The 18,831-nt window shown below is 45.1% G+C and overlaps 1 protein-coding gene across 2 annotated transcripts in view; it reads left to right on the top strand.

Annotated features, from left to right (window-relative positions):
* The window catches only part of DHTKD1 (dehydrogenase E1 and transketolase domain containing 1), a 54,905-nt gene extending 38,774 nt beyond the window's left edge, over positions 1–16,131 (top strand). Inside the window, exons 11-17 of one of the 2 annotated variants that reach the window (XM_021064992.1) lie at positions 1,587–1,737; positions 3,616–3,722; positions 5,393–5,557; positions 7,682–7,764; positions 8,091–8,260; positions 11,963–12,048; positions 13,904–16,131. In XM_021064992.1, coding sequence (XP_020920651.1) covers positions 1,587–1,737; positions 3,616–3,722; positions 5,393–5,557; positions 7,682–7,764; positions 8,091–8,260; positions 11,963–12,048; positions 13,904–14,005 — 864 coding nt within the window. In that variant the 3' untranslated portion in view covers positions 14,006–16,131. The remainder of the gene's footprint in view (positions 1–1,586; positions 1,738–3,615; positions 3,723–5,392; positions 5,558–7,681; positions 7,765–8,090; positions 8,261–11,962; positions 12,049–13,903) is intronic. The other variant, XM_021064993.1, reaches the window with a different exon arrangement.

The raw sequence follows: 18,831 nt of genomic DNA, 5'->3' as shown, positions 1-18,831 counted from the left end.
ACAGCAACGCCGGATCCTTAACCCACTGAGTGAAGCCAGGGATCGAAGCTGCGGCCTCATGGATACTAATCAGATTCATTTCCACTGAGCCATGATGGGAACTCCTCCACAGGCTTCTTAAAGGAACCAGAAGCAGATGTCAACCACGTTGGGTTCAGTCCTTTTTTTTTTTTTTTTTGTCTTTTGTCTCTTTAGAGCCACACCCGTGGCACATGGAGGTTCCCAGGCAGGAGTCGGAGCTGTCACTGCCGGCCTACGCCAGAGCCACGGCAACGCAGGATCCAAGCCACGTCCATGGCCTACACTACAGCTCACAGTAACGCTGGATCCTTAACTCACTGAGCGAGGTCAGGAATCAAACCCGCAACCTCATGGTTCCTAGTCGGATTCGTTTCCGCTGCATCACGACGGGAAGTCTGGGTTCAGTACTTTTTGAAGTAAGGGGCCGCTGGATGGGCAGACGATGTAGGTCCATCCACTTGGATTGGAAGAAACCTACCAGCGAGGGAACTGGAGCTGTTTGACTCTGGCTCCTTATCTGCAATCATGTAAATGTCAAATGGACATTCATTGCGTCAGCCCTGAACTGACATCGTAGCTGGTGTGCTACTGAATCCATTAAAGCAAGCTGACCATGTGGATCATAAGCCAACATTTCCTGCCTACTTTAAAAAAAAAAAAGAAAAAAGAACACCTGCTCAAGGTTCCCTTCCTCCTGAGGGTTGAGTGGCTTGATGAATGTGCCCATTGCCATGTATTTCTGTGTGCCTGTCCCTGAGTCACTGTCCTTAGAGTCAAGGGCAGGGGCTGGGTCTCCCCAACAACTAGCACAGTGCCTGGCACATGAAGTTTGTTCAACTATTTATTGAATTAATTAAGCTGCAATTAGGGGCAGTGTATCTTTTTTTCCTATTCTAGTCATTTGAGAGTATCGGGTTCACTGATACTCAATATTTTAAAAAATGCACTTGTCAAAAGCAAGATTCCAGGACAGTTTCTTAGAGGACACGCCCTTCATCTTTTCTTTTCTTTTTTTGTTTTTTCAGGGCCTCGCCCATGGCATATGGAAGTTCTAGGCTAGGGGTCCAATGGGAGCTGGAGCTCCCAGCCTACACCACAGCCACAGCAATGCTACATCTGAACTCCATCTTCGACCTACACCACAGCTCATGGCAATGCGGGATCCTTAACCCACTGAGCAAGGCCAGGATTCGAACCCACAGCCATGATACTAGTCGGCTTCGAAACCTGCTGAGCCGCAATGAGAACTCCTGTTCTGTGACATTTTTTAAAAAGGCTTTAATGACACCATTTTACTCTGTTTCAAAGGTGGTTCATCCGAGAAATTAATTTTACAAGAAAATCGTTAATGCCCACACTGCAGCCTTTTTAACGTCTTCCGCTCTTTGCTCTCGCTTTCCCCACACCCTCGGAGACAAGCCGATCTCCCCTCTCCCAGGGGCGCGGGGACGGATGAAAGCAAAGCGGCCCTCGCGCCCTTCGCCCTTGGAGAGGTTGGCACCAATGCCATGCTCTCCTGTTCCCGACTCGGGTCCCAGCCTCCCTGTCCTCTCCCTTTGTCCCAGGTTAGCAACAGCCCGCTGTCGGAAGAGGCTGTCCTGGGGTTCGAGTACGGGATGAGCATCGAAAGCCCGAAGCTGCTGCCCCTCTGGGAGGCTCAGTTTGGCGATTTCTTCAACGGCGCCCAGATCATCTTTGACACGTTCATCTCCGGAGGTTGGTGTCGGCCTGTGGGCGTGTGGCAGACGCCTGGCACCAGCCTCACGGGGGCCATCTCTGCCTATGAGACTCCTATGAGCCACAGCACTCCCACCCCCCGAGAGCTGGTCCTCTCATCCGCTGGGGCACAGCTGCCAGCAGACCGTTAAACAAGCTGCTGGCAAGAGCGCATCAGTCCTCTGTCAGCAGGAGGCCGCGTCTCCGGGGAAGGCGCTGGACCGTGGGAATCAGTCAGTCCATGTCTTTGCCAGCTCCTAACAGCTTTGACGTTAGGGTGTGCTCTCGGGCCGCGGTGAGTGACTCCGGCACGAGTGCCACGTAGGCAGTGGTGACATAGTGAGGATTTGTGACCAGTGTGAATGGCAGCCTTGAAAATCCACTTCCTGCAAGTGTCTGACAGTTAGGCATCTTTATTATAGTGTTGTTGTTTATTTTACTTGTTTGTTTTAGGGCTGTAGGTGAGGCTTACAGAGGTTCCCAGGCTAGGGGTCGAATCAGAGCTGCAACTGCTGGCTTATGCCACAGCCACAGCAACGCCAGATCTGAGCCATGACTGTGACCTACACCAACCCAGAGTGAGGCCTGGGATCGAACCCTCATCCTCATGGAGACTAATCAGGTTCGTTTCCGCTGAACCACAACAGGGACTCCAGTGATGTTACTTTTTTGGTTTTTGTTTTGGCCGTAGGCACAGTATGTGGAAGTTCCCAGGCCAGGGACTGAACCCCCACCACTGCAGTAACCAGGGTCACAGCAGTGGCAATGCCAGGTCCTTAACCCACTGAGCCAACAGGGAACTCTCATCTTTATTATGTTTAATCATCACTTACAAAAGCAGTACCTGCTTGCTCTAAAAAATTCTAGGTATATAAAGCACATGTCTGAGTCTTCCCAGGACCCTCTCCTGGTTTTCTGGGGGTTAGCATTCTTGAATTTTGAGGGTGCACCTCACACCCTTCCCATGGTTGCTTCTCTATGACTTTGTGGTGGTGAGAAAGAAAAGAGCCTTGAAGAGACTGGACTTTGACAGGGCCAGAGGCTGTTCTGGTTGTCGCCCCCAGCCTGAGGATGGCAGCCTATGTTTTGGGTGCTGCTGCAAGGAAAGGGAGGAGCTGCCCAGAACTGTGCGCACGGTGGAGTTCCAGGGACACTGCTGTCACACAAGCCAGGACATTCCCGTTTGTGTTTGTCTCCCTCTTGCTAAAGCCCAGTGTGTGCATCCTAATGGGGCTTCAGCCAGTATAATGGATACGGCAGACCTCATTTTTACTGCACTTCGCAGATACTGCATTTTTTCTTTTCTTTTCTTTCTTTCTTTTTTTTATTTTAAACAAATTGACGGTTTCTGGCAACCCTGCATTGAACGCATCTGTCAGAGTCATTTTTCCAACATCATTTGCTCTTCCTGTCTCTGTTACATGTTGGTAATTTTCACGGTATTTGAAGCTTCTTCATAATTATTATATCTGTTTTGGTGATAGGCAATTAGTGACCTTTGATGGCACTATTGCAAAAAGATTGACTTGCTGAAGGCTCAGATAATGCTTAGCTCAGATAATGCTTATCTTTTAATTAGGATAGGTCGTTTTTTCAGACATAATGCTTTTTGCACACTTAAGAAACTAGAGCGTAAACAGAAATTGTATATGCGTTGGGAAGCCAGGCAATTCTTGTGACTCACTTTATTGTGGGGGCCCGGAATGGAACCTGCAAGGTCTGAGAGGTTGGTTTGTAGTTTCCTCCCAAGGAGAAAGGGGGGGCAACGAATGCAGTTTTAGGAGATCCGGCAGCAAACGAAAGGGTCTCACTGCGCAGCCGCAAAGGCTGCCCTACGCGGTAGCATCCTCACGCCCGCGCCGCTTTGCTGCTTCGCAGGAGAGGCCAAGTGGCTCCTGCAGAGCGGCCTCGTCGTCCTCCTCCCGCACGGCTACGACGGGGCTGGGCCGGACCACTCGTCTTGTCGGATAGAGCGTTTCTTGCAGGTATGTCCACCGCCTTCCGGATTCCAAGACATGTTTTCCTGCTTCCTAGGTGTTTTGAAATAGAACCGCCTCCTGCAGAGATACTTAATAATATAAAGCTTGAGCTCTAAAATGTTATAGTGTTTGAATGAGACAGATTTAATGCAATGTCAAGATCAGTATCCTTTGGGAACACGATACCTCGAGCATGTTAGTATTACAATTTTATGGCAATGAAAGCGCTTCTTATGCGGCGAAGATCAGTGGTTTCGGAACTCAGCTGATCATCAGAATCATCTCGGGGGCTTTTTATAAGCAGAGATACAGGGACCAACCCCAGGTCCAAGTAGTGATAGTATTTTTAATAAAAGGATGCATGACCATGAACTTCATTTTTTTTTTTTTTTTGCTCCCTTTTTTTCCCCACACCTGCAGCATATGCAAGTTCCCAGGCCAGGGCTCCAGGGGTCCAGGGGTCAAATCGAAGCTGTAGCTGCTGGCCTATACCACAGCCACAGCAATGCCACATCCGAGCCACCTCTGCCACGTGCACCACAGTTCACAGCAACACTGGATCCCCGACCCACTAAGCGAGGCCAGGGATTGAACCCACATCCTCATGGATACTAGTCAGATTCCTTTCCACTGTGGCACAACAAGAACTCCTAATTTTATTTATTTATTTATTTATTGTCTTTTGTTGGTTTTTTTAGGGTCGCACCCACGGCATATGGAGGTTCCCAGGCTAGGGGTCCTGTCGGAGCTGTAGCTGCCAACCTACACCACAACCACAGCAACACCAGATCCGAGCCGTGTCTGTGACCTACACCACAGCTCGTGGCAACACCGGGTCCTTAACCCACTGAGCGAGGCCAGGGATCCAACCCACAATCTCATGGTTCCTAGTTGGATTCGTTAACCACTGAGCCACAACAGGAACTCCTTATTTTTTTTAATTTTTATTACTTTTTGTCTTTTTAGGGCCGCATCCACAGCATGTGGAGGTTCCCAGGCTGGGGGTGGAATCAGAGCTACAGCTGCTGGCCTACACGACAGCCACAGCAACTTGCAATCCGAGCCACGTCTGCAACCTACACCACAGCTCACAGCAACGCCAGATCCTTAACCCACTGAGCGAGGCCAGGGATCGAACCTGAAACCTCGAAGTTCCTAGTCGGATTCGTTAACTACTGAGCCAGGATGGAAACCCCTCCATGCTTTTTGAACAGGATTAGGAGCCATGCCTCAGCTTTCTGTTCCAGCCGAATCTTCTGAGATTTCATTGCTTGCCCTAAACTTTTCAACCCTGTTGGCCACTCTACTTCTTGTCTCTAAAACAAACTCTAATTGCCTTTATTTCATCAGGAGAGTGAGGTTCTGATAGTGCATCCTTCTGCCATCTGCATCCCACAGTCATTAGCATCTGTATTTTTCAAAAAGTCCCCTCCAGATGCTTCTTCCCTCAGCTGTGTTGGGAAACAAGGACGTTAAAATACAGAGACCCAGCAGATGGAGAGAGCCATCCGGCTTCTCGAGGCGAATTCCTCACAGGTCATCCGTTTGCCTTCTGGCATTTTTCTGCAGTGAAGAGACACATCATTGCTGGCGCTCACCAAGGGCCCTGGGCCCCCTGAGGGCAGCCGGTGCCCTGGGACCTGAATGTGTGCCCCCTCCTTTCCCTTCCCTCCCAGATGTGTGACAGCGTGGAAGAGGGCGTGGACGGGGACACCGTGAACATGTCCGTGGTCCACCCCACCACGCCCGCCCAGTACTTCCACCTGCTCAGGAGACAGATGGTCCGAAATTTCAGGAAACCCCTCATCGTCGCCTCTCCGAAGACATTGCTCAGACTCCCTGTAAGTAGAAAAAGCTAGTTAGTCGGTCTTTCTCTTCCTGTCTTTTTTTTTTTTTTTTTTTTTTTGCCTGCATTTTCATCTGTTTTCTGTATCTGCCTGTATCTACCTTCTGTCTAAATGATGGAAACATCGCTTTAGTCTTAGTTGGCCATGCTGCTTTCTCTCTCTCTCTCTTTTTTCTTTTTCTAGGGCTGCACCCACAGCATATGGAGGTTCCCAGGCTAGGGGTTGAATCGGAGCTGTAGCCACCCACCTACATCACAGCCACAGCAACACCAGATCTGAGTTGTGTCTGCGACCTACACCACAGGTCACAGCAACACTGGATCCTTGACCCACTGCATCCTTATGGATGCTGGTCGGGTTCTTTACCCACTGAGCCATAACAGGAACTTCTCCTTCTTTTTGCCCATTTTTTCCATCGGGTTGTTGGCTTTTTTGCTGTTGAGTTGTATAAGTTGTTAGTGTATTTTAGAGATTAAGCCCTTGTCAGTTGCATCATTTGAAACTATTTTCTCCTTTTTTTTTTTTTTTTATGGTTTCCTTTGCTGTACAAAAGCTTGATTCAGTCCCATTAGTTTATTTTTGCTTTTATTTCTGTTGCTTTGGGAGACTAACCTGAGAAAACATTTGTAAGGTGGATGTCAGAGAATGTTTTGCCTATGTTCTCTTCCAGGAGTTTGACAGTGTCTTGTCTTACGTTTAAGTCTTTAAGCCATTTTGAGTTTATTTTCGTGCATGGTGTGAGGGTGTGTTCTAGTTTCATTGATTTGCATGCAGCTGTCAGGTTTCCCAGCAATACTTGCTGAAAAGACTGCCTTTTCCCCATTTTATGTTCTTGACTCCTTTGTCAAAGATTAATTGACCATAGGTGTCTGGGTTTATTTCTGGGTTCTCTATTCTGTTCCATTGGTCTGTCTGTCTGTTTTGGTACCAGTACCACACTGTCTTGATGACTGTGGCTTTGTAATACTGCCTGAAGTCTGGGAGAGTGATGCCTCCTGCTTGGTTTTTGTTTCTCAGAATTGCTTTGGCAATTCTGGGTCTTTCGTGGTTCCATATACATTTTTGGATTGTTTGTTCTAGTTCTATGAAAAATGTTATGGGTAATTTGATAGGGATTGCATTGAATCTGTAGATTGCTTTGGGTAGTATGGCCATTTTCACAATATTAATTTTTCCCAAGTATTTATTTAAATAGAGCTCAGGGATAAAATTTCTGTTCATCATGGAAATATTCAAATATTGTATTGTTCCTATTTGTTCTGATTGATTATGTTTGGTTTATAAATTGTAGATTATAAACTGTAATTTATTTCAATCAAAAGAAATAATTGTCCTAGCTTATCTTAGCTATTCTGGCTCACAATATAAATGCTATAAAATGTTGGGGTTTTTTTAAAAACATTTTTTTTTTTTTTTTGCCCATACCCATGACATGTGGAAGTTCCCAGGGCAGAGCTCAAACCCACACCACTGCAGTGACAACACTAGAAACCTAACCTGCTGAGCCACATTCGAAGTCCAAAATGTGGCTTCTGATTCCAAAATATTAAGGCATGTTTTTTTATTGATAATGAAGTTGAAATTTTGATTGTTAAAATTTTATGGTACCAGATGAAAGGCGATCTTATGTAATCTTGGAAAAATAAATTTATTCTAAGGTATACAGAACAAAAATTTGGGAGGAAAGATATTGTGTTTAATAAATACATGTTTGGGAGTTTCCTTTGTGGCTCAACAGTTAATGAACCCGACTAGGATCCATGAGGATGCAGGTTCGATCCCTGGCCTTGCTCAGTGGGTTAAGGATCTGGCATTGCTGTGAGCTGTGGTGTAGGTCGCAGATGTGGCTCAGATCCCGCGTTGCTGTGGCTGTGGTGTAGGCTGGTGGCTACAGCTCCGATTTGACCCCTAGGCTGGGAAGTTCCATACGCTGTGGGTGTGGCCCTAAAGAGCAAAAAATAAAAATAAAAACTAAGATAAAATAAAATACATGTTTATTTATAGTCCCAGGAGAGAATTTTGATGATAGCTCTTGGTAAAGATCCTGGTAAGAAAAGTATCTTCAGCTGCTCCTTTCCCTTGGTTGATAGACGTGTGGCTTTTTCTCCCCCTCCTTAGGCAGCTGTGTCAACTCTTCAAGAAATGGCTCCAGGAACAACATTCAAACCGGTCATCGGTGATTCATCTGTGGATCCCCAAAAGTAATCTGATGTGGAGCTCCGTTTTCATACTGGGCAGAAGATTTGTAATTCGTGGGAAAACCAGTTCATGTTAAGGAACCCAAGTGACCAAATCTTCTCTGTCTTGAGACAAGTCCTTTAGTCTATGGGGCAGGAGTTAGAATACCCAATGGGAGAGTGGATTTTGAGACATATGTTGCTAAAGAAGGTTGACTGGGGCTCAACCCAGCTACAGCGCCCCCACTGCTTTAGCATTCAAATCTCCGTGGTCCCCTCTTTCTTCTGGTACAAGTCTTAACTTTAAGATATTTGTCCCCCCCCCCCACTGTCCCTTTTCTGTCTAACAGGGTGAAGAGTCTAGTGTTCTGCTCTGGCAAACATTTCTATGCTCTGCTAAAGCAAAGAGACTCGCTGGAGGCCAAGAGGCATGACTTTGCCATCATCCGAATAGAAGAACTCTGTCCCTTCCCATTAGAGTCGCTGCAGCAGGAGATGAGCAGATACAAACACGTTAGAGGTAAAGGGTCCTTCTCGTTAGGCTCTTTGGCTTTAGATTTCCTGAGACCTGTTTGCATGATCTCAGATGAAACGACGGTATGGAGCAGTGCGAGTGACTAGACAGCTGAATCTCATCGAATCTGGAGATACGAAAGTAATACAACTAGGAGTTCTCGCTGTGGTGCAGTGGGATCAGTGGTGTCTCGGAAGCCCTGGGACACAGGTTCGCTCCCTGGCCTGGCACAGTGGGTTCAGGATCCAGTGTTGCCGCAGCTGCAGTGTAAGTTGCAGTTATGGCCTGGATCTTATTCCTGGCCCGGGAACTCCATATGCTGTGGGGCGGCCAAAAAAAATTTTTTTTTTTTTGGTCTTTTTGGCATTTCTTGGGCCACTCCCGCGGCATATGGAGGTTCCCAGGCTAGGGGTCTAATCCGAGCTGTAGCCACCAGCCTATGCCAGAGCCACAGCAACGCAGGATCCGAGCCACGTCTGCGACCTACACCACAGCTCACGGCAACGCCGGATCGTTAACCCACTGAGCAAGGGCAGGGACCGAACCCGCAACCTCATGGTTCCTAGTCGGATTCGTTAACCACTGCACCACGACAGGATCTCCCAAAAAATTAAAAAAAAAAAAAAAAAAAAAAAAGAGAGAGAGAAAAGACTACGGCGAGAGTCAATGTTTCTGGGCTTCTTTTGGTATCCCATTCAGTCTCTCCTGCTCTCATATACGACATCTGATTTCTTGAATTTGGAGGGAATCAATGCTATCCTATCATTTATGATAAATCTGGTATAATTTAGCATAATAAATCTTAAAAGATAGGCCTTTCAACAAGTGGGGCTAGAATAATTGGGTGTTTGTATGCACCTTATGCAGAAATTAACTCAAAGTGGATCATAGACCTAAGTATAAAACTATAAAACTTCTAGAAGGAAATGGATGAAAATCTTTGTGACCTTGGCTTAGGCAGAAAGTCCTTAGACATCACACCTAAAGCACATTCCAGAAGAGAAAAACGATTTTACAAAGTGAAAAACTTTCTCTGAAAGGCACTGCAAAGAATAAAAGAAAGACAAGCCACAAACTGGGAGAAGATGGTTTAAATACATGTCGGAGTCCAGCTCCAACAACCAGGTCCAGCAGCCAGGGCGTACGCCCCGAAAGGAGATGAACGGCGTCGGCGTTTGTAACAGAGACAGTCTCTTGGTCCCTTCTTTCAGGGCGCTGGACTGCTCAAATTTTATTGGCATTAAGTGGTTGATCATACGGACAGTTTTTCACTACAGATTACATCATAGTGTTAAAAGTACATTGGTTAACTAGTAGGCTTTGTTTTTTGATCACATGGTACAGTAGCACTACGTCATGGTCTAAAATCTTCAGTTTAACTAAGTTTAGTGAGTACAATTCAAGGACAGACAGGCACAGCATATCGTGTGAAAGGGGAGACCCAGCACAAACCATCTCATGGCCAGCCAGTTCCCACAAGCTGAAGAAGTTACAGACACACAAAATCTTGTCTTCAGACTAGTGTCTATCTTCAAAGTGTCCTTGGCAGGGAGATAGTGTGAGAAAATACACATCAATGTAGCGAGCTATCACTAAAAGCTTCTAAAATCAAGGACAAAACTCACAGCTAGGTTTCTTTTAGTCATGAATAATATATGTCTAACTTCTATAGACCTCATTAAAATCCTAACTCTAAAGTTTACTGTATAATGAGTTAGTAGATAAACACTATGTTTTAATTGAGTTGGATTCAAATAGGGGAAAGTCCTTTAGAATGAAATTCTTATTATATTATTATTGTAATTTTGTTAAATCACAAATCACCACAGGAAAATAAGAATGGGAAATAAGAATAATAAGTAAATAATCAGGAAAGACACGAAAACTGAATAACTAATAAAACAACAGGAAAGACTAGGTCTCCTGAGAAACAATCCATGTTCTCTGGTGCAAACATGGAAATTGTTTTCCCAGGAAAGCCCCAGTTCTTCCCCATCAACATCGAGAGCCGTGTAGCCTGAGGGCTGCCCTGGGATTGCACCATACAGGCGGGTTTCAGCCTTCCCTTGGTTTTTTACTGTACAGACAGGCTTCTATCCTGACCAGAAGCCCACCTTCGGCTTGCACCGTTCAGGTGAGCTTCCTTCCTTGGTTAGGAACCTGCCTTCGGGTTTTTCTGCTGTCAGGCAAGGTCCCTTCCTCGAGTCCCTGCATTTTTTTGGCTCCCCGCAAATACACATCTCACAAAGGACGATACAGAATGTTTAAAGAGCGCTGAAAACTTGAATGGTGAGAAAACATATAGTCCAGTTTTTCAAAAGGTACAAAAGAATTGAACAGGGATTTACCAAACACCCAGAGGCAAATAACCATATGAAAAAGCCCCTCAATATAACTAGAGATAGAGAAATGCAAACTAAGCCAGATTGAGATATGGAAACATACCTACTAGAATGGCTAAAATGAAAACAAAACAATATCAAGGACTGATAAGGATGCTGAGCAGCTGGACCCTTATTCACTGCTGGTGAGGATGCAAGCTGGTACAGCTACTCGAGAAAACAGTGTCAGTTTTTTGTTTTTTGTTTTCTTTTTACAGCCGCACCAGCGGCATATGAAAGTTCCCAGCCTAGAGGTGGAATCCGAGCTGTAGCTGCCGGCCTACACCACAGCAACACCGGATCCGAGCTGTATCTGCCACCTGTGCTGCAGTTTAAGGCAACGCTGGATTCTTAACCCACTGAGTGAGGCTAGGGATCAAACCTGCATCCTCACAGAGACAACGCTGGGTCCTTAACTTGCTGAGCCACAACAGGAACGCCTAGTTTGTCAGTTTCTCATGCAGTCACACACAGAGTTACCACTCAGCCGTCTAACTCCTAGGTATTTACTCAAGAGAAAAGAAAAATCCAAGTGCGAATGTTGATAGCCGCTGTGTTCATAATTGCCCCAAACTGGAAACAACCAGAACGTCCTTCAGCTGGAGAATGAAGACACGTTCTAATTGTGTGTGCTACAGCATCACACTTCTCAACAATAAAAGTGTGCACCATTGCTCTCGCACAGTCACTGATGGATTTTGCTGATTCCCGGAAGTCAGACCCAAAAGCCTACATGCTGTGAGATTCCATTTATCCGATGTTCTGGAAAACAGGAAACTGTGGGGATAGAGGAAGGGATCAGAGGTTGCCAGAGGGTGGGGGTGAGAGGAAGAGTTGAGTACCGAAGGGACAAGGTGAGACAATTGTTCTGTATCATGATTGTGCTGATGGGTAGATGACAACGCATTTCCTTTTTTTTCAGCTGTAGAACTTGTTTTTTTTTAATTGAAGTTGTAGTTGAATGACAGTGTTGTGTTCATTTATGCTGATTCAGTTATACACACATAATACTTTTTTAAAAAATTATTTTCCATTATAGTTTTTCATTGGGCATTGAATATAGTTCTCTGTGCTATAGCATAGGACCTTGTTGTTTTGCATTTCTTAAAAAAAAAAAAAGACAACCCTATGCCATATTGGAAAGAGAGATATTTACTTGAGGATATATATATATGTATAGGTATGTGTGTGTGTATGTGTATATGTATACACACATGTATATATAAAATGTATATAGCATATGATGTGTATGTGTGTACACACATGTGTAGTGTGTATGTGTAGTATATTGTACATAGGTACTGAGATGAACTTTTTTCTTTTGCAGATTTTATTTGGAGTCAGGAGGAGCCTCAGAACATGGGTCCTTGGTTTTTTGTTTCTCCAAGATTTGAAAAGCAGCTGGCCTGCAAGGTGATAGCTCTTTCTCTCTTGCAGTGTTTTGTGTCTGTGTCTCGTTTCTCCTGGAGCGCCAAAAAATAGGTTTATCCCCTGTTATCAGTCCAAAGCTTCTTAAAAAAAACCTAAAATATAAAACCTGGTTTTAGGTTCCTCTTTCAGAATAACAGGTTGAGTGCTGGAGTTCCCATTGTGGCTCAGAGGTAACAAACTCAACTAGTATTCATGAGGATGTGGGTTCAATCCCTGGCCTCGCTCAGTGGGTTAAGGATCTAGCCTTGCCGTGAGCTGTAGTGTAGGTCACAGAGGCAGCTCGGATCTGGATCTGGCATTGCTGTGGCTGTGACGTAGCCCAGTGGCTACAGCTCCTATTAGACCCCTGTTTCCATACACCCTAAAAAGACAAACCAACCAACCAAACAAAAAAACCATGCTGTGTGTTTAGCAAGCTGTATATGTGTCCCTACTAGCATCATGTGAAAGAACACTGACCGTCATGAAGCCCTACCCGTGGGCTCCCTTTCCCGGGAGCCTACTGAGCATTCTTGGCCAAAGGTCAGCGTCCAGTCCCCTGGGAGGAAAGCACTGAGCAGGCTTGTCTTACAGAAACACCTATGCCAGGCCCACCTACAAAGCCGGTAGACATCAAAGGCCAAGTTCTTGGTTATGCTTTAAGAAGAGAAAAACAGTGAGAACAGGAGTTCCCGTCGTGGCGCAGTGTTTAACGAATCCGACTAGGAACCATGAGGTTGGAGGTTCGATCCCTGGCCTCGCTCAGTGGGTTGAGGATTCGGCATTGCCGTGAGCTGTGGTGTAGGTCGCAGAGGCAGCTTGGATCTCGTGTTGCTGTGGCTGTGGTGTAGGCTGATGGCTACAGCTCGTTAGACCCCTAGCCTGGGAATCTCCATATGTCGTGGGAGCGGACCTAGAAAAGGCAAAAAGACAAAAAAAAAAAAAAAAAAACAAAAAACAAAAAACAGCAGTGAGAACAATAATTGTGCTTCTGTTATCTTTCAATTCTGCTTTGATTAGAACTCATGTGTTACCAGTCATTTTCACCTGTAAATTGATCTAATTTAAGAAACCCTGTAGTCAAACCAATAGTCAAACCAATTTCCATTAACTTAAGGACAAATTGGAGAATATGTCTCACCTTATCATGCCTGGAATTTAGTTGTGTTTTTTTTTTTTTTTTTTTTTTTGTCTTTTTTTTTAGGACCACCCCACGGCATGTGGAGGTTCCCAGACTAGGGGTCCAGTCAGAGCTATAGCTACCAGCCTACACCACAGCAACAGCAACGCCAGATCTTTAACCCACTGAGCGAGGCCAGGGATCAAACCTGAAACCTCATGGTTCCTAGTCGGATTCGTTACCGCTGAGCCACGACGGGAACTCCTGCAATTTAGTTTTTAATTGTGACGTATATCTCCCTGCAATCTATTTTGTGTGATTCATTATTTCCCCAAAAGGTAACTTAAGATTAAACAACTTCAGGGAACTACACGCACCTCCTTTGCTGAGCCGAGCAGAGTGCTGATCTAGTCAAAACACTTTATTCCAAAAGACCAAAAAAAAAAAAAAAAGGAGTTCCCATTGTGGCGCAGTGGTTAACGAATCCGACTAGGAACCATGAGGTTGCGGGTTCGGTCCCTGCCCTTGCTCAGTGGGTTAACGATCCGGCTTTGCTGTGAGCTGTGGTGTAGGTTGCAGACGCGGCCCGGATCCTGTGTTGCTGTGGCTCTGGCGTAGGCCAGTGGCTACAGCTCCGATTCGACCCCTAGCCTGGGAACCTCCATATGCCACGGCAGTGGCCCAAAGAAATAGCAAAAAGACAAAAAAAAAAAAAAAAAACACTTTATTCCTTTTCAGCTTCGACTTGTGAGCCGACCTGCGCTGCCGGTCCCCGCGGTGGGCATCGGCACCGTGCACCTCCAGCAGCAGGAAGAAGTCCTCACCAAGACCTTCACCTGACCATGTGCTTTGAAGAGGTGCCACTTCCTTGGAAGAAAACTGGCATAAAAAGGGAGGCTGCTCCCCCCAATCTCTCCTCCATCCGTTGAGTACCACGGAAAGATGCCATTTTTCTAAGATGCTGGGATTGATGAGCAAAAGCTTTAATCCAGAATACACACAACAGCCAAACGAACTGTTCATCAAGACACGAATCCCACAAGTAACTTGCATCCTCCAACATACAGGAGTGTTTTCCTTTCCTAAGATCTGAGCCAGTTGTGGAGCAGGGTCCTTTGCCAGACTGTTTCAGATGCTCCTCTTATTAACTGAATGTACCCAGGAAAAGTTCTTGAGCCTGAATTCATAGCTGCCTATGGATTACTTCAATGTTACCTCTCGATCTTTTTTTTTTTTTTTTTTCACATTTTTAGGGGAGTTCCCATTGTGGTTCAGCAGGTTAAGAACCCGACGAATATCCATGAGGATGCAGGTTCGATCCCTGGCCTCACTCAGTGGGTTAAGGATCTGTCTTTGCCGCAAGCTGAAGTGTAGGTCGCAGATTCGGCTTGGATCTCTGTTGCCATGGCTATGGCGTCGGCCTCAGCTGCAGCTCCGATTGACCCCTGGCCTAGAAATTTCCATATACCAGAAGTACCATTAAAAAAAAATTTTTTTTTCTTGGGAGTTCCCATCGTGTCGCAGTGGTTAATGAATCCTACTAGGAACCATGAGGTTGCAGGTTCAATCCCTGGCTTTGCTCAGAGGGTTAAGGATCTGGCGTTGCTGTGAGCTGTGGTGTAGGTTGCAAATGCGGCTCGGATCCCGCGTTGCTGTGGCTCTGACGTAGGCTGGCGGCTACAGCTCCGATTGGACCCCTAGCCTGGGAAACTCCCATGTCACGGAAGCAGCCCAAGAAATGGAAAAAAAAAAAATTTTTTTTTTCTTTTAAAATTTTCTTAATCTTTTTTCCCCATCCCAATGTTCTTGTTTTTTTGTTTTTTCGACCCACCCGTGGAATCAAAATCTGAGCCACAGCTACAGCAATGCTGGATCCCCAGCCCACCTCACTGGGCAGGGATTGAATCTTCACTGCCACAGACGCAGTACAGGATCTTTAACCCACTGTGCCTCCTCTCAATTTTCTTGATGCACGTCGTTTCACTAATTTTTTCCTTCTTTTGTCAAAGTCCTTGACTACCTACATTTTCATTTTATGTCATCATTGGTGCTGCTTTCCAGCCACTGTGAGGAATTTTGGACAAACACTGTAGTAAAACTGCATTATTCCTGATTTGAATTCTTCAAGATCACTGTTTTACCCATTATCCTGAAATATAGGTCCTGTTATATACAGATCTCTGGGTGTTTGATCCTTTAGCACAGTATTATTATTTTTTGGCCTGGGATGCAACATGCAGCAGTTCTGCAGTCAAGGATCGAACCTGTGCCACAGCAGTGACCTGAGCCAAAGACGATGCTGGATCTTTAACATCTAGGCCACCAGGGAACTCCTAGCACAGTATTAAGTCTAGGAGTGAAATCGATTTGTGGCCTACTTTGCCATGGTATCTTTTTTTCCCCTAAATTGTTCTTAATATTTTTAATATCAAGCCTCTGGGGGTCTGATATGAGGATGTCAGCCTCTGGTTCACACGTCTTGCCTTAAAGTCCCTGCTGTCATGTGATGTTCACTTGTGGTACTTAAGGGTCACTTTAACTTTGATAGTGGGAACTTCCCAACATCAGGTGCTTTGGGGATTTCTAGAGATCACCCCCGCCCTCTTATTCTGAAATTAAGCTGAGTACTGGAGATATAACTAAACATCAACCAGCTGTAGCTTTACGTCGCTTGGTGCTGCAGAGACTACCATGTACCATTTTTGTGCCAGGACATTATTTTTCTCAGAAATGAGCAAGGTGCCAGGATCCTGGAACACCCTCTCCAGGTTTACTGACACCTGTTAATGTCTTTCAGTATCAATGTGTAGATTGTTCTGGCCACAGCAGAAGATTCATGATTCATACCTTAATTGTGTACATTAGTGTATTGATTAATTACAAAGGTCAATTTAATAAGAATGGTTAACAACATTGTATGTTGAACTAGGAAAAAAATAAAAATACAGTGTCATTGTTTTTCAGAATTCTTGGTTTCTTGAATTAAAAAAATTTCAAAAGTCTAAGCACAAAATGAGATGGAAAACCAGATTTTTCTTTTTCTTTTTTTTTTGCTTTTTAGGGCCGCACCCATAGCATATAGAGGTTCCCAGGCTAGGGGTCTAATCGGAACTACAGCTGCTGGCCTACACCACAGCCACAGCAATGCCAGATCCAAGCTGTGTCTGTAACCTACACCACAGCTCATGGCAACGGTGGATCTTTAACCCACTGAGCAAGGCCAGGGATTGAACCCGCAACCTCATGGTTCCTAGTCAGATTCATCTGCACCGCGCCATGATGGGAACTCGCAGATTTTTTTTTTTTAAGCTTAGTTTAGATCGCTCCAATTTCTAACTGGACACCTCAGCAGTCTGTTTATGGTTTCTTCTCACATCTCCAGATGTGTCTTCGGTATCTTAACCTTCTTACTCTCAATCAGCACCGCAATGTGGATCAGCATGTTGAATTACCTTGCAGAAAGGGACCATTTGAAGAATTCCACATCAGATACTCCCATGATAAAGTATGGGATAAAAATATTAAAGTAAAATATTTTAAAAATTGATGATGTGATATTAATATCAATTTATGCTAAATTTCATATTCAATGAAGACTAGAGCTCAAATTGGGTAGTCAGTGAAGAGAAATACATGTTAATAGATATATTAACAATATCTTTTGTTTAAAATGACATATTATTCTTTTTTTTGTCTTTTTGCCTTTTCTAGGGCCGCACCTGCGGCATATGGAGGTTCCCAGGCTAGGGGTCTAATTGGAGCTATAGCCACCAGCCTACACCAGAGCCACAGCAACGTGGGATCCGAGCTGCGTCTGCAACCTACACCACAGCTCATGGCAACACCAGATCATTAACCCACTGATCGAGGCCAGGGATCGAACTCACAACTCATGGTTCCTAGTCGGATTCGTTAAGCTCTGAGCCACAATGGGGACTCCTAAAATGACGCATTATTCTTAGTAAAATAAAATTTTCTTTTTTATAAGGACAATTTTGTTCCATTGTACTAGGTTTTCCATGCACATACCATAAGCAAAAATATTCTAAAGCATAGCCTTTTTTTGTTCTGATTACATTACCTTAGTTTATTATTTTAAAAAATTCCTTGACTGACAATAGATAAAGTATTGCTTTTACAAGATTGAAGAAATACGGTTTAGAGAAATAAAAGAATTTCTTAATTATTATTATTTAAAGAAATTAAGAAGGAAGTCACAGGTTAAGAATCAAGACCTTGGAATTCCCGCTGTGACACCACAGGAGCAGCTGTGGCATCTCCAGAGCACTGGGATGCAGGTTCGATCCCCAGTCTAGCACAGTGGGTTAAGGATCTGGCATTGCTATAGCTGCAACTTTGGCTTGAATCTGTAGGGAAGCCTAGGCCACACAGAGAAGCCATTTGGAGATGTTCAAGCTGCCAGCTTCTGCTGAGGTCTTAGCTGTGAACCAGCTTCAGATGCCAGACTTGGGGTGAGAGAGCCTCCTGACAATTCAAGCCCCCAGCCTTGGAGCTGTCCCTGATGATCCCTAATGGAGCAAAGAGCCACGCAAGCCCAGTCTAAATTGTCATATGTACGTGCATGTGTATGTGTGTATACGTAAGTATGTAAGTTTGTTGAAAGACAAAGCTGGACACTAAAGTGGTAAGGACAGCTTTCAGTGGGTAATATACCATGTATGGCAGCAAAGAAAAGAATCCAGCGTGAACTAAATCCCACTTGAATGTGTATAGAGATGGCTGGCATTTAAGAGAAACAAGGGAGGAGAGAAAGGGGGTAGAATGGGGGCTCAGAGTAGAGTCAGGGAAGTGAAAAATTACACAGAACGGGAGGGCTTGGTCCATGTGAAAGCCATCCAGGCCTGTTAAGTGGTGAGAACTGCAGTTAGGCTCCTATCCTTCCACAGAGGCTGGGAGCCATGGATGCTGTCCATCTCCGAGTGCAACAAGGGGTCAATTCTTCCGGCAGCCTTGAGCTCCCCAGGCAGATACTTTAAGGGGGCCGGGGTCAGCCTAGGGATGGATGTATTAGGAATTACATGTTGCATTTATTCAACTCTTTATTGTCCAAGGTAAGGCCTAGTGGAAAAAGGGTTCAGAGGAGCCTGGCTAGAGTGTGGGCAAAGAGAAGTGTGTGTGTGCGCGCACGCCCGTGAGCACTTATGTATTTTGCTTCCTTCTTGGACATAGATCTGAATGTTAAAACGGATCATTGGATTTGGTGATTATAAGTGATTAAGTGACCTTTGAAGTTGCTTGTTTCATCAGGTGTTAGAGCAGAAGTTAGATCACAGGGGTTTGAAATTTGAGTAAGGAGGAGTTCCCATCACGGCGAAGTGGAAATGAATCCAACTAGGAACCATGAGGTTGTGGGTTCGATCCCTGGCCTAGCTCAGTGGGTTAAGGATGTGGCCTTGCGTGAGCTGTGGTATAAGTTGCAGACGCAGCTCAGATCTGGCTTTGCTCTGGCTGTGGCGTAGGCCAGCAGCTATAGCTCTGATTAGACATCTAGCCTGGGAACCTCCTTGTGCTACCGGTGTGGCTCCAAAAAGACAAAAAAGAAAGAAAAAAAAAAAGAAATAGGAATTAGGAGTTCCCATCAGGGCTCAGCGGTTAACAAACCTGACTAGCATCCATGAGGAGGCAGGTTCCATCCTTGGCCTCCC

Source organism: Sus scrofa, chromosome 10, assembly GCF_000003025.6.
Source record: "Sus scrofa isolate TJ Tabasco breed Duroc chromosome 10, Sscrofa11.1, whole genome shotgun sequence".
Taxonomy (NCBI): domain Eukaryota; kingdom Metazoa; phylum Chordata; class Mammalia; order Artiodactyla; family Suidae; genus Sus; species Sus scrofa.
This window is presented reverse-complemented; position numbering and strand designations above follow the sequence as displayed.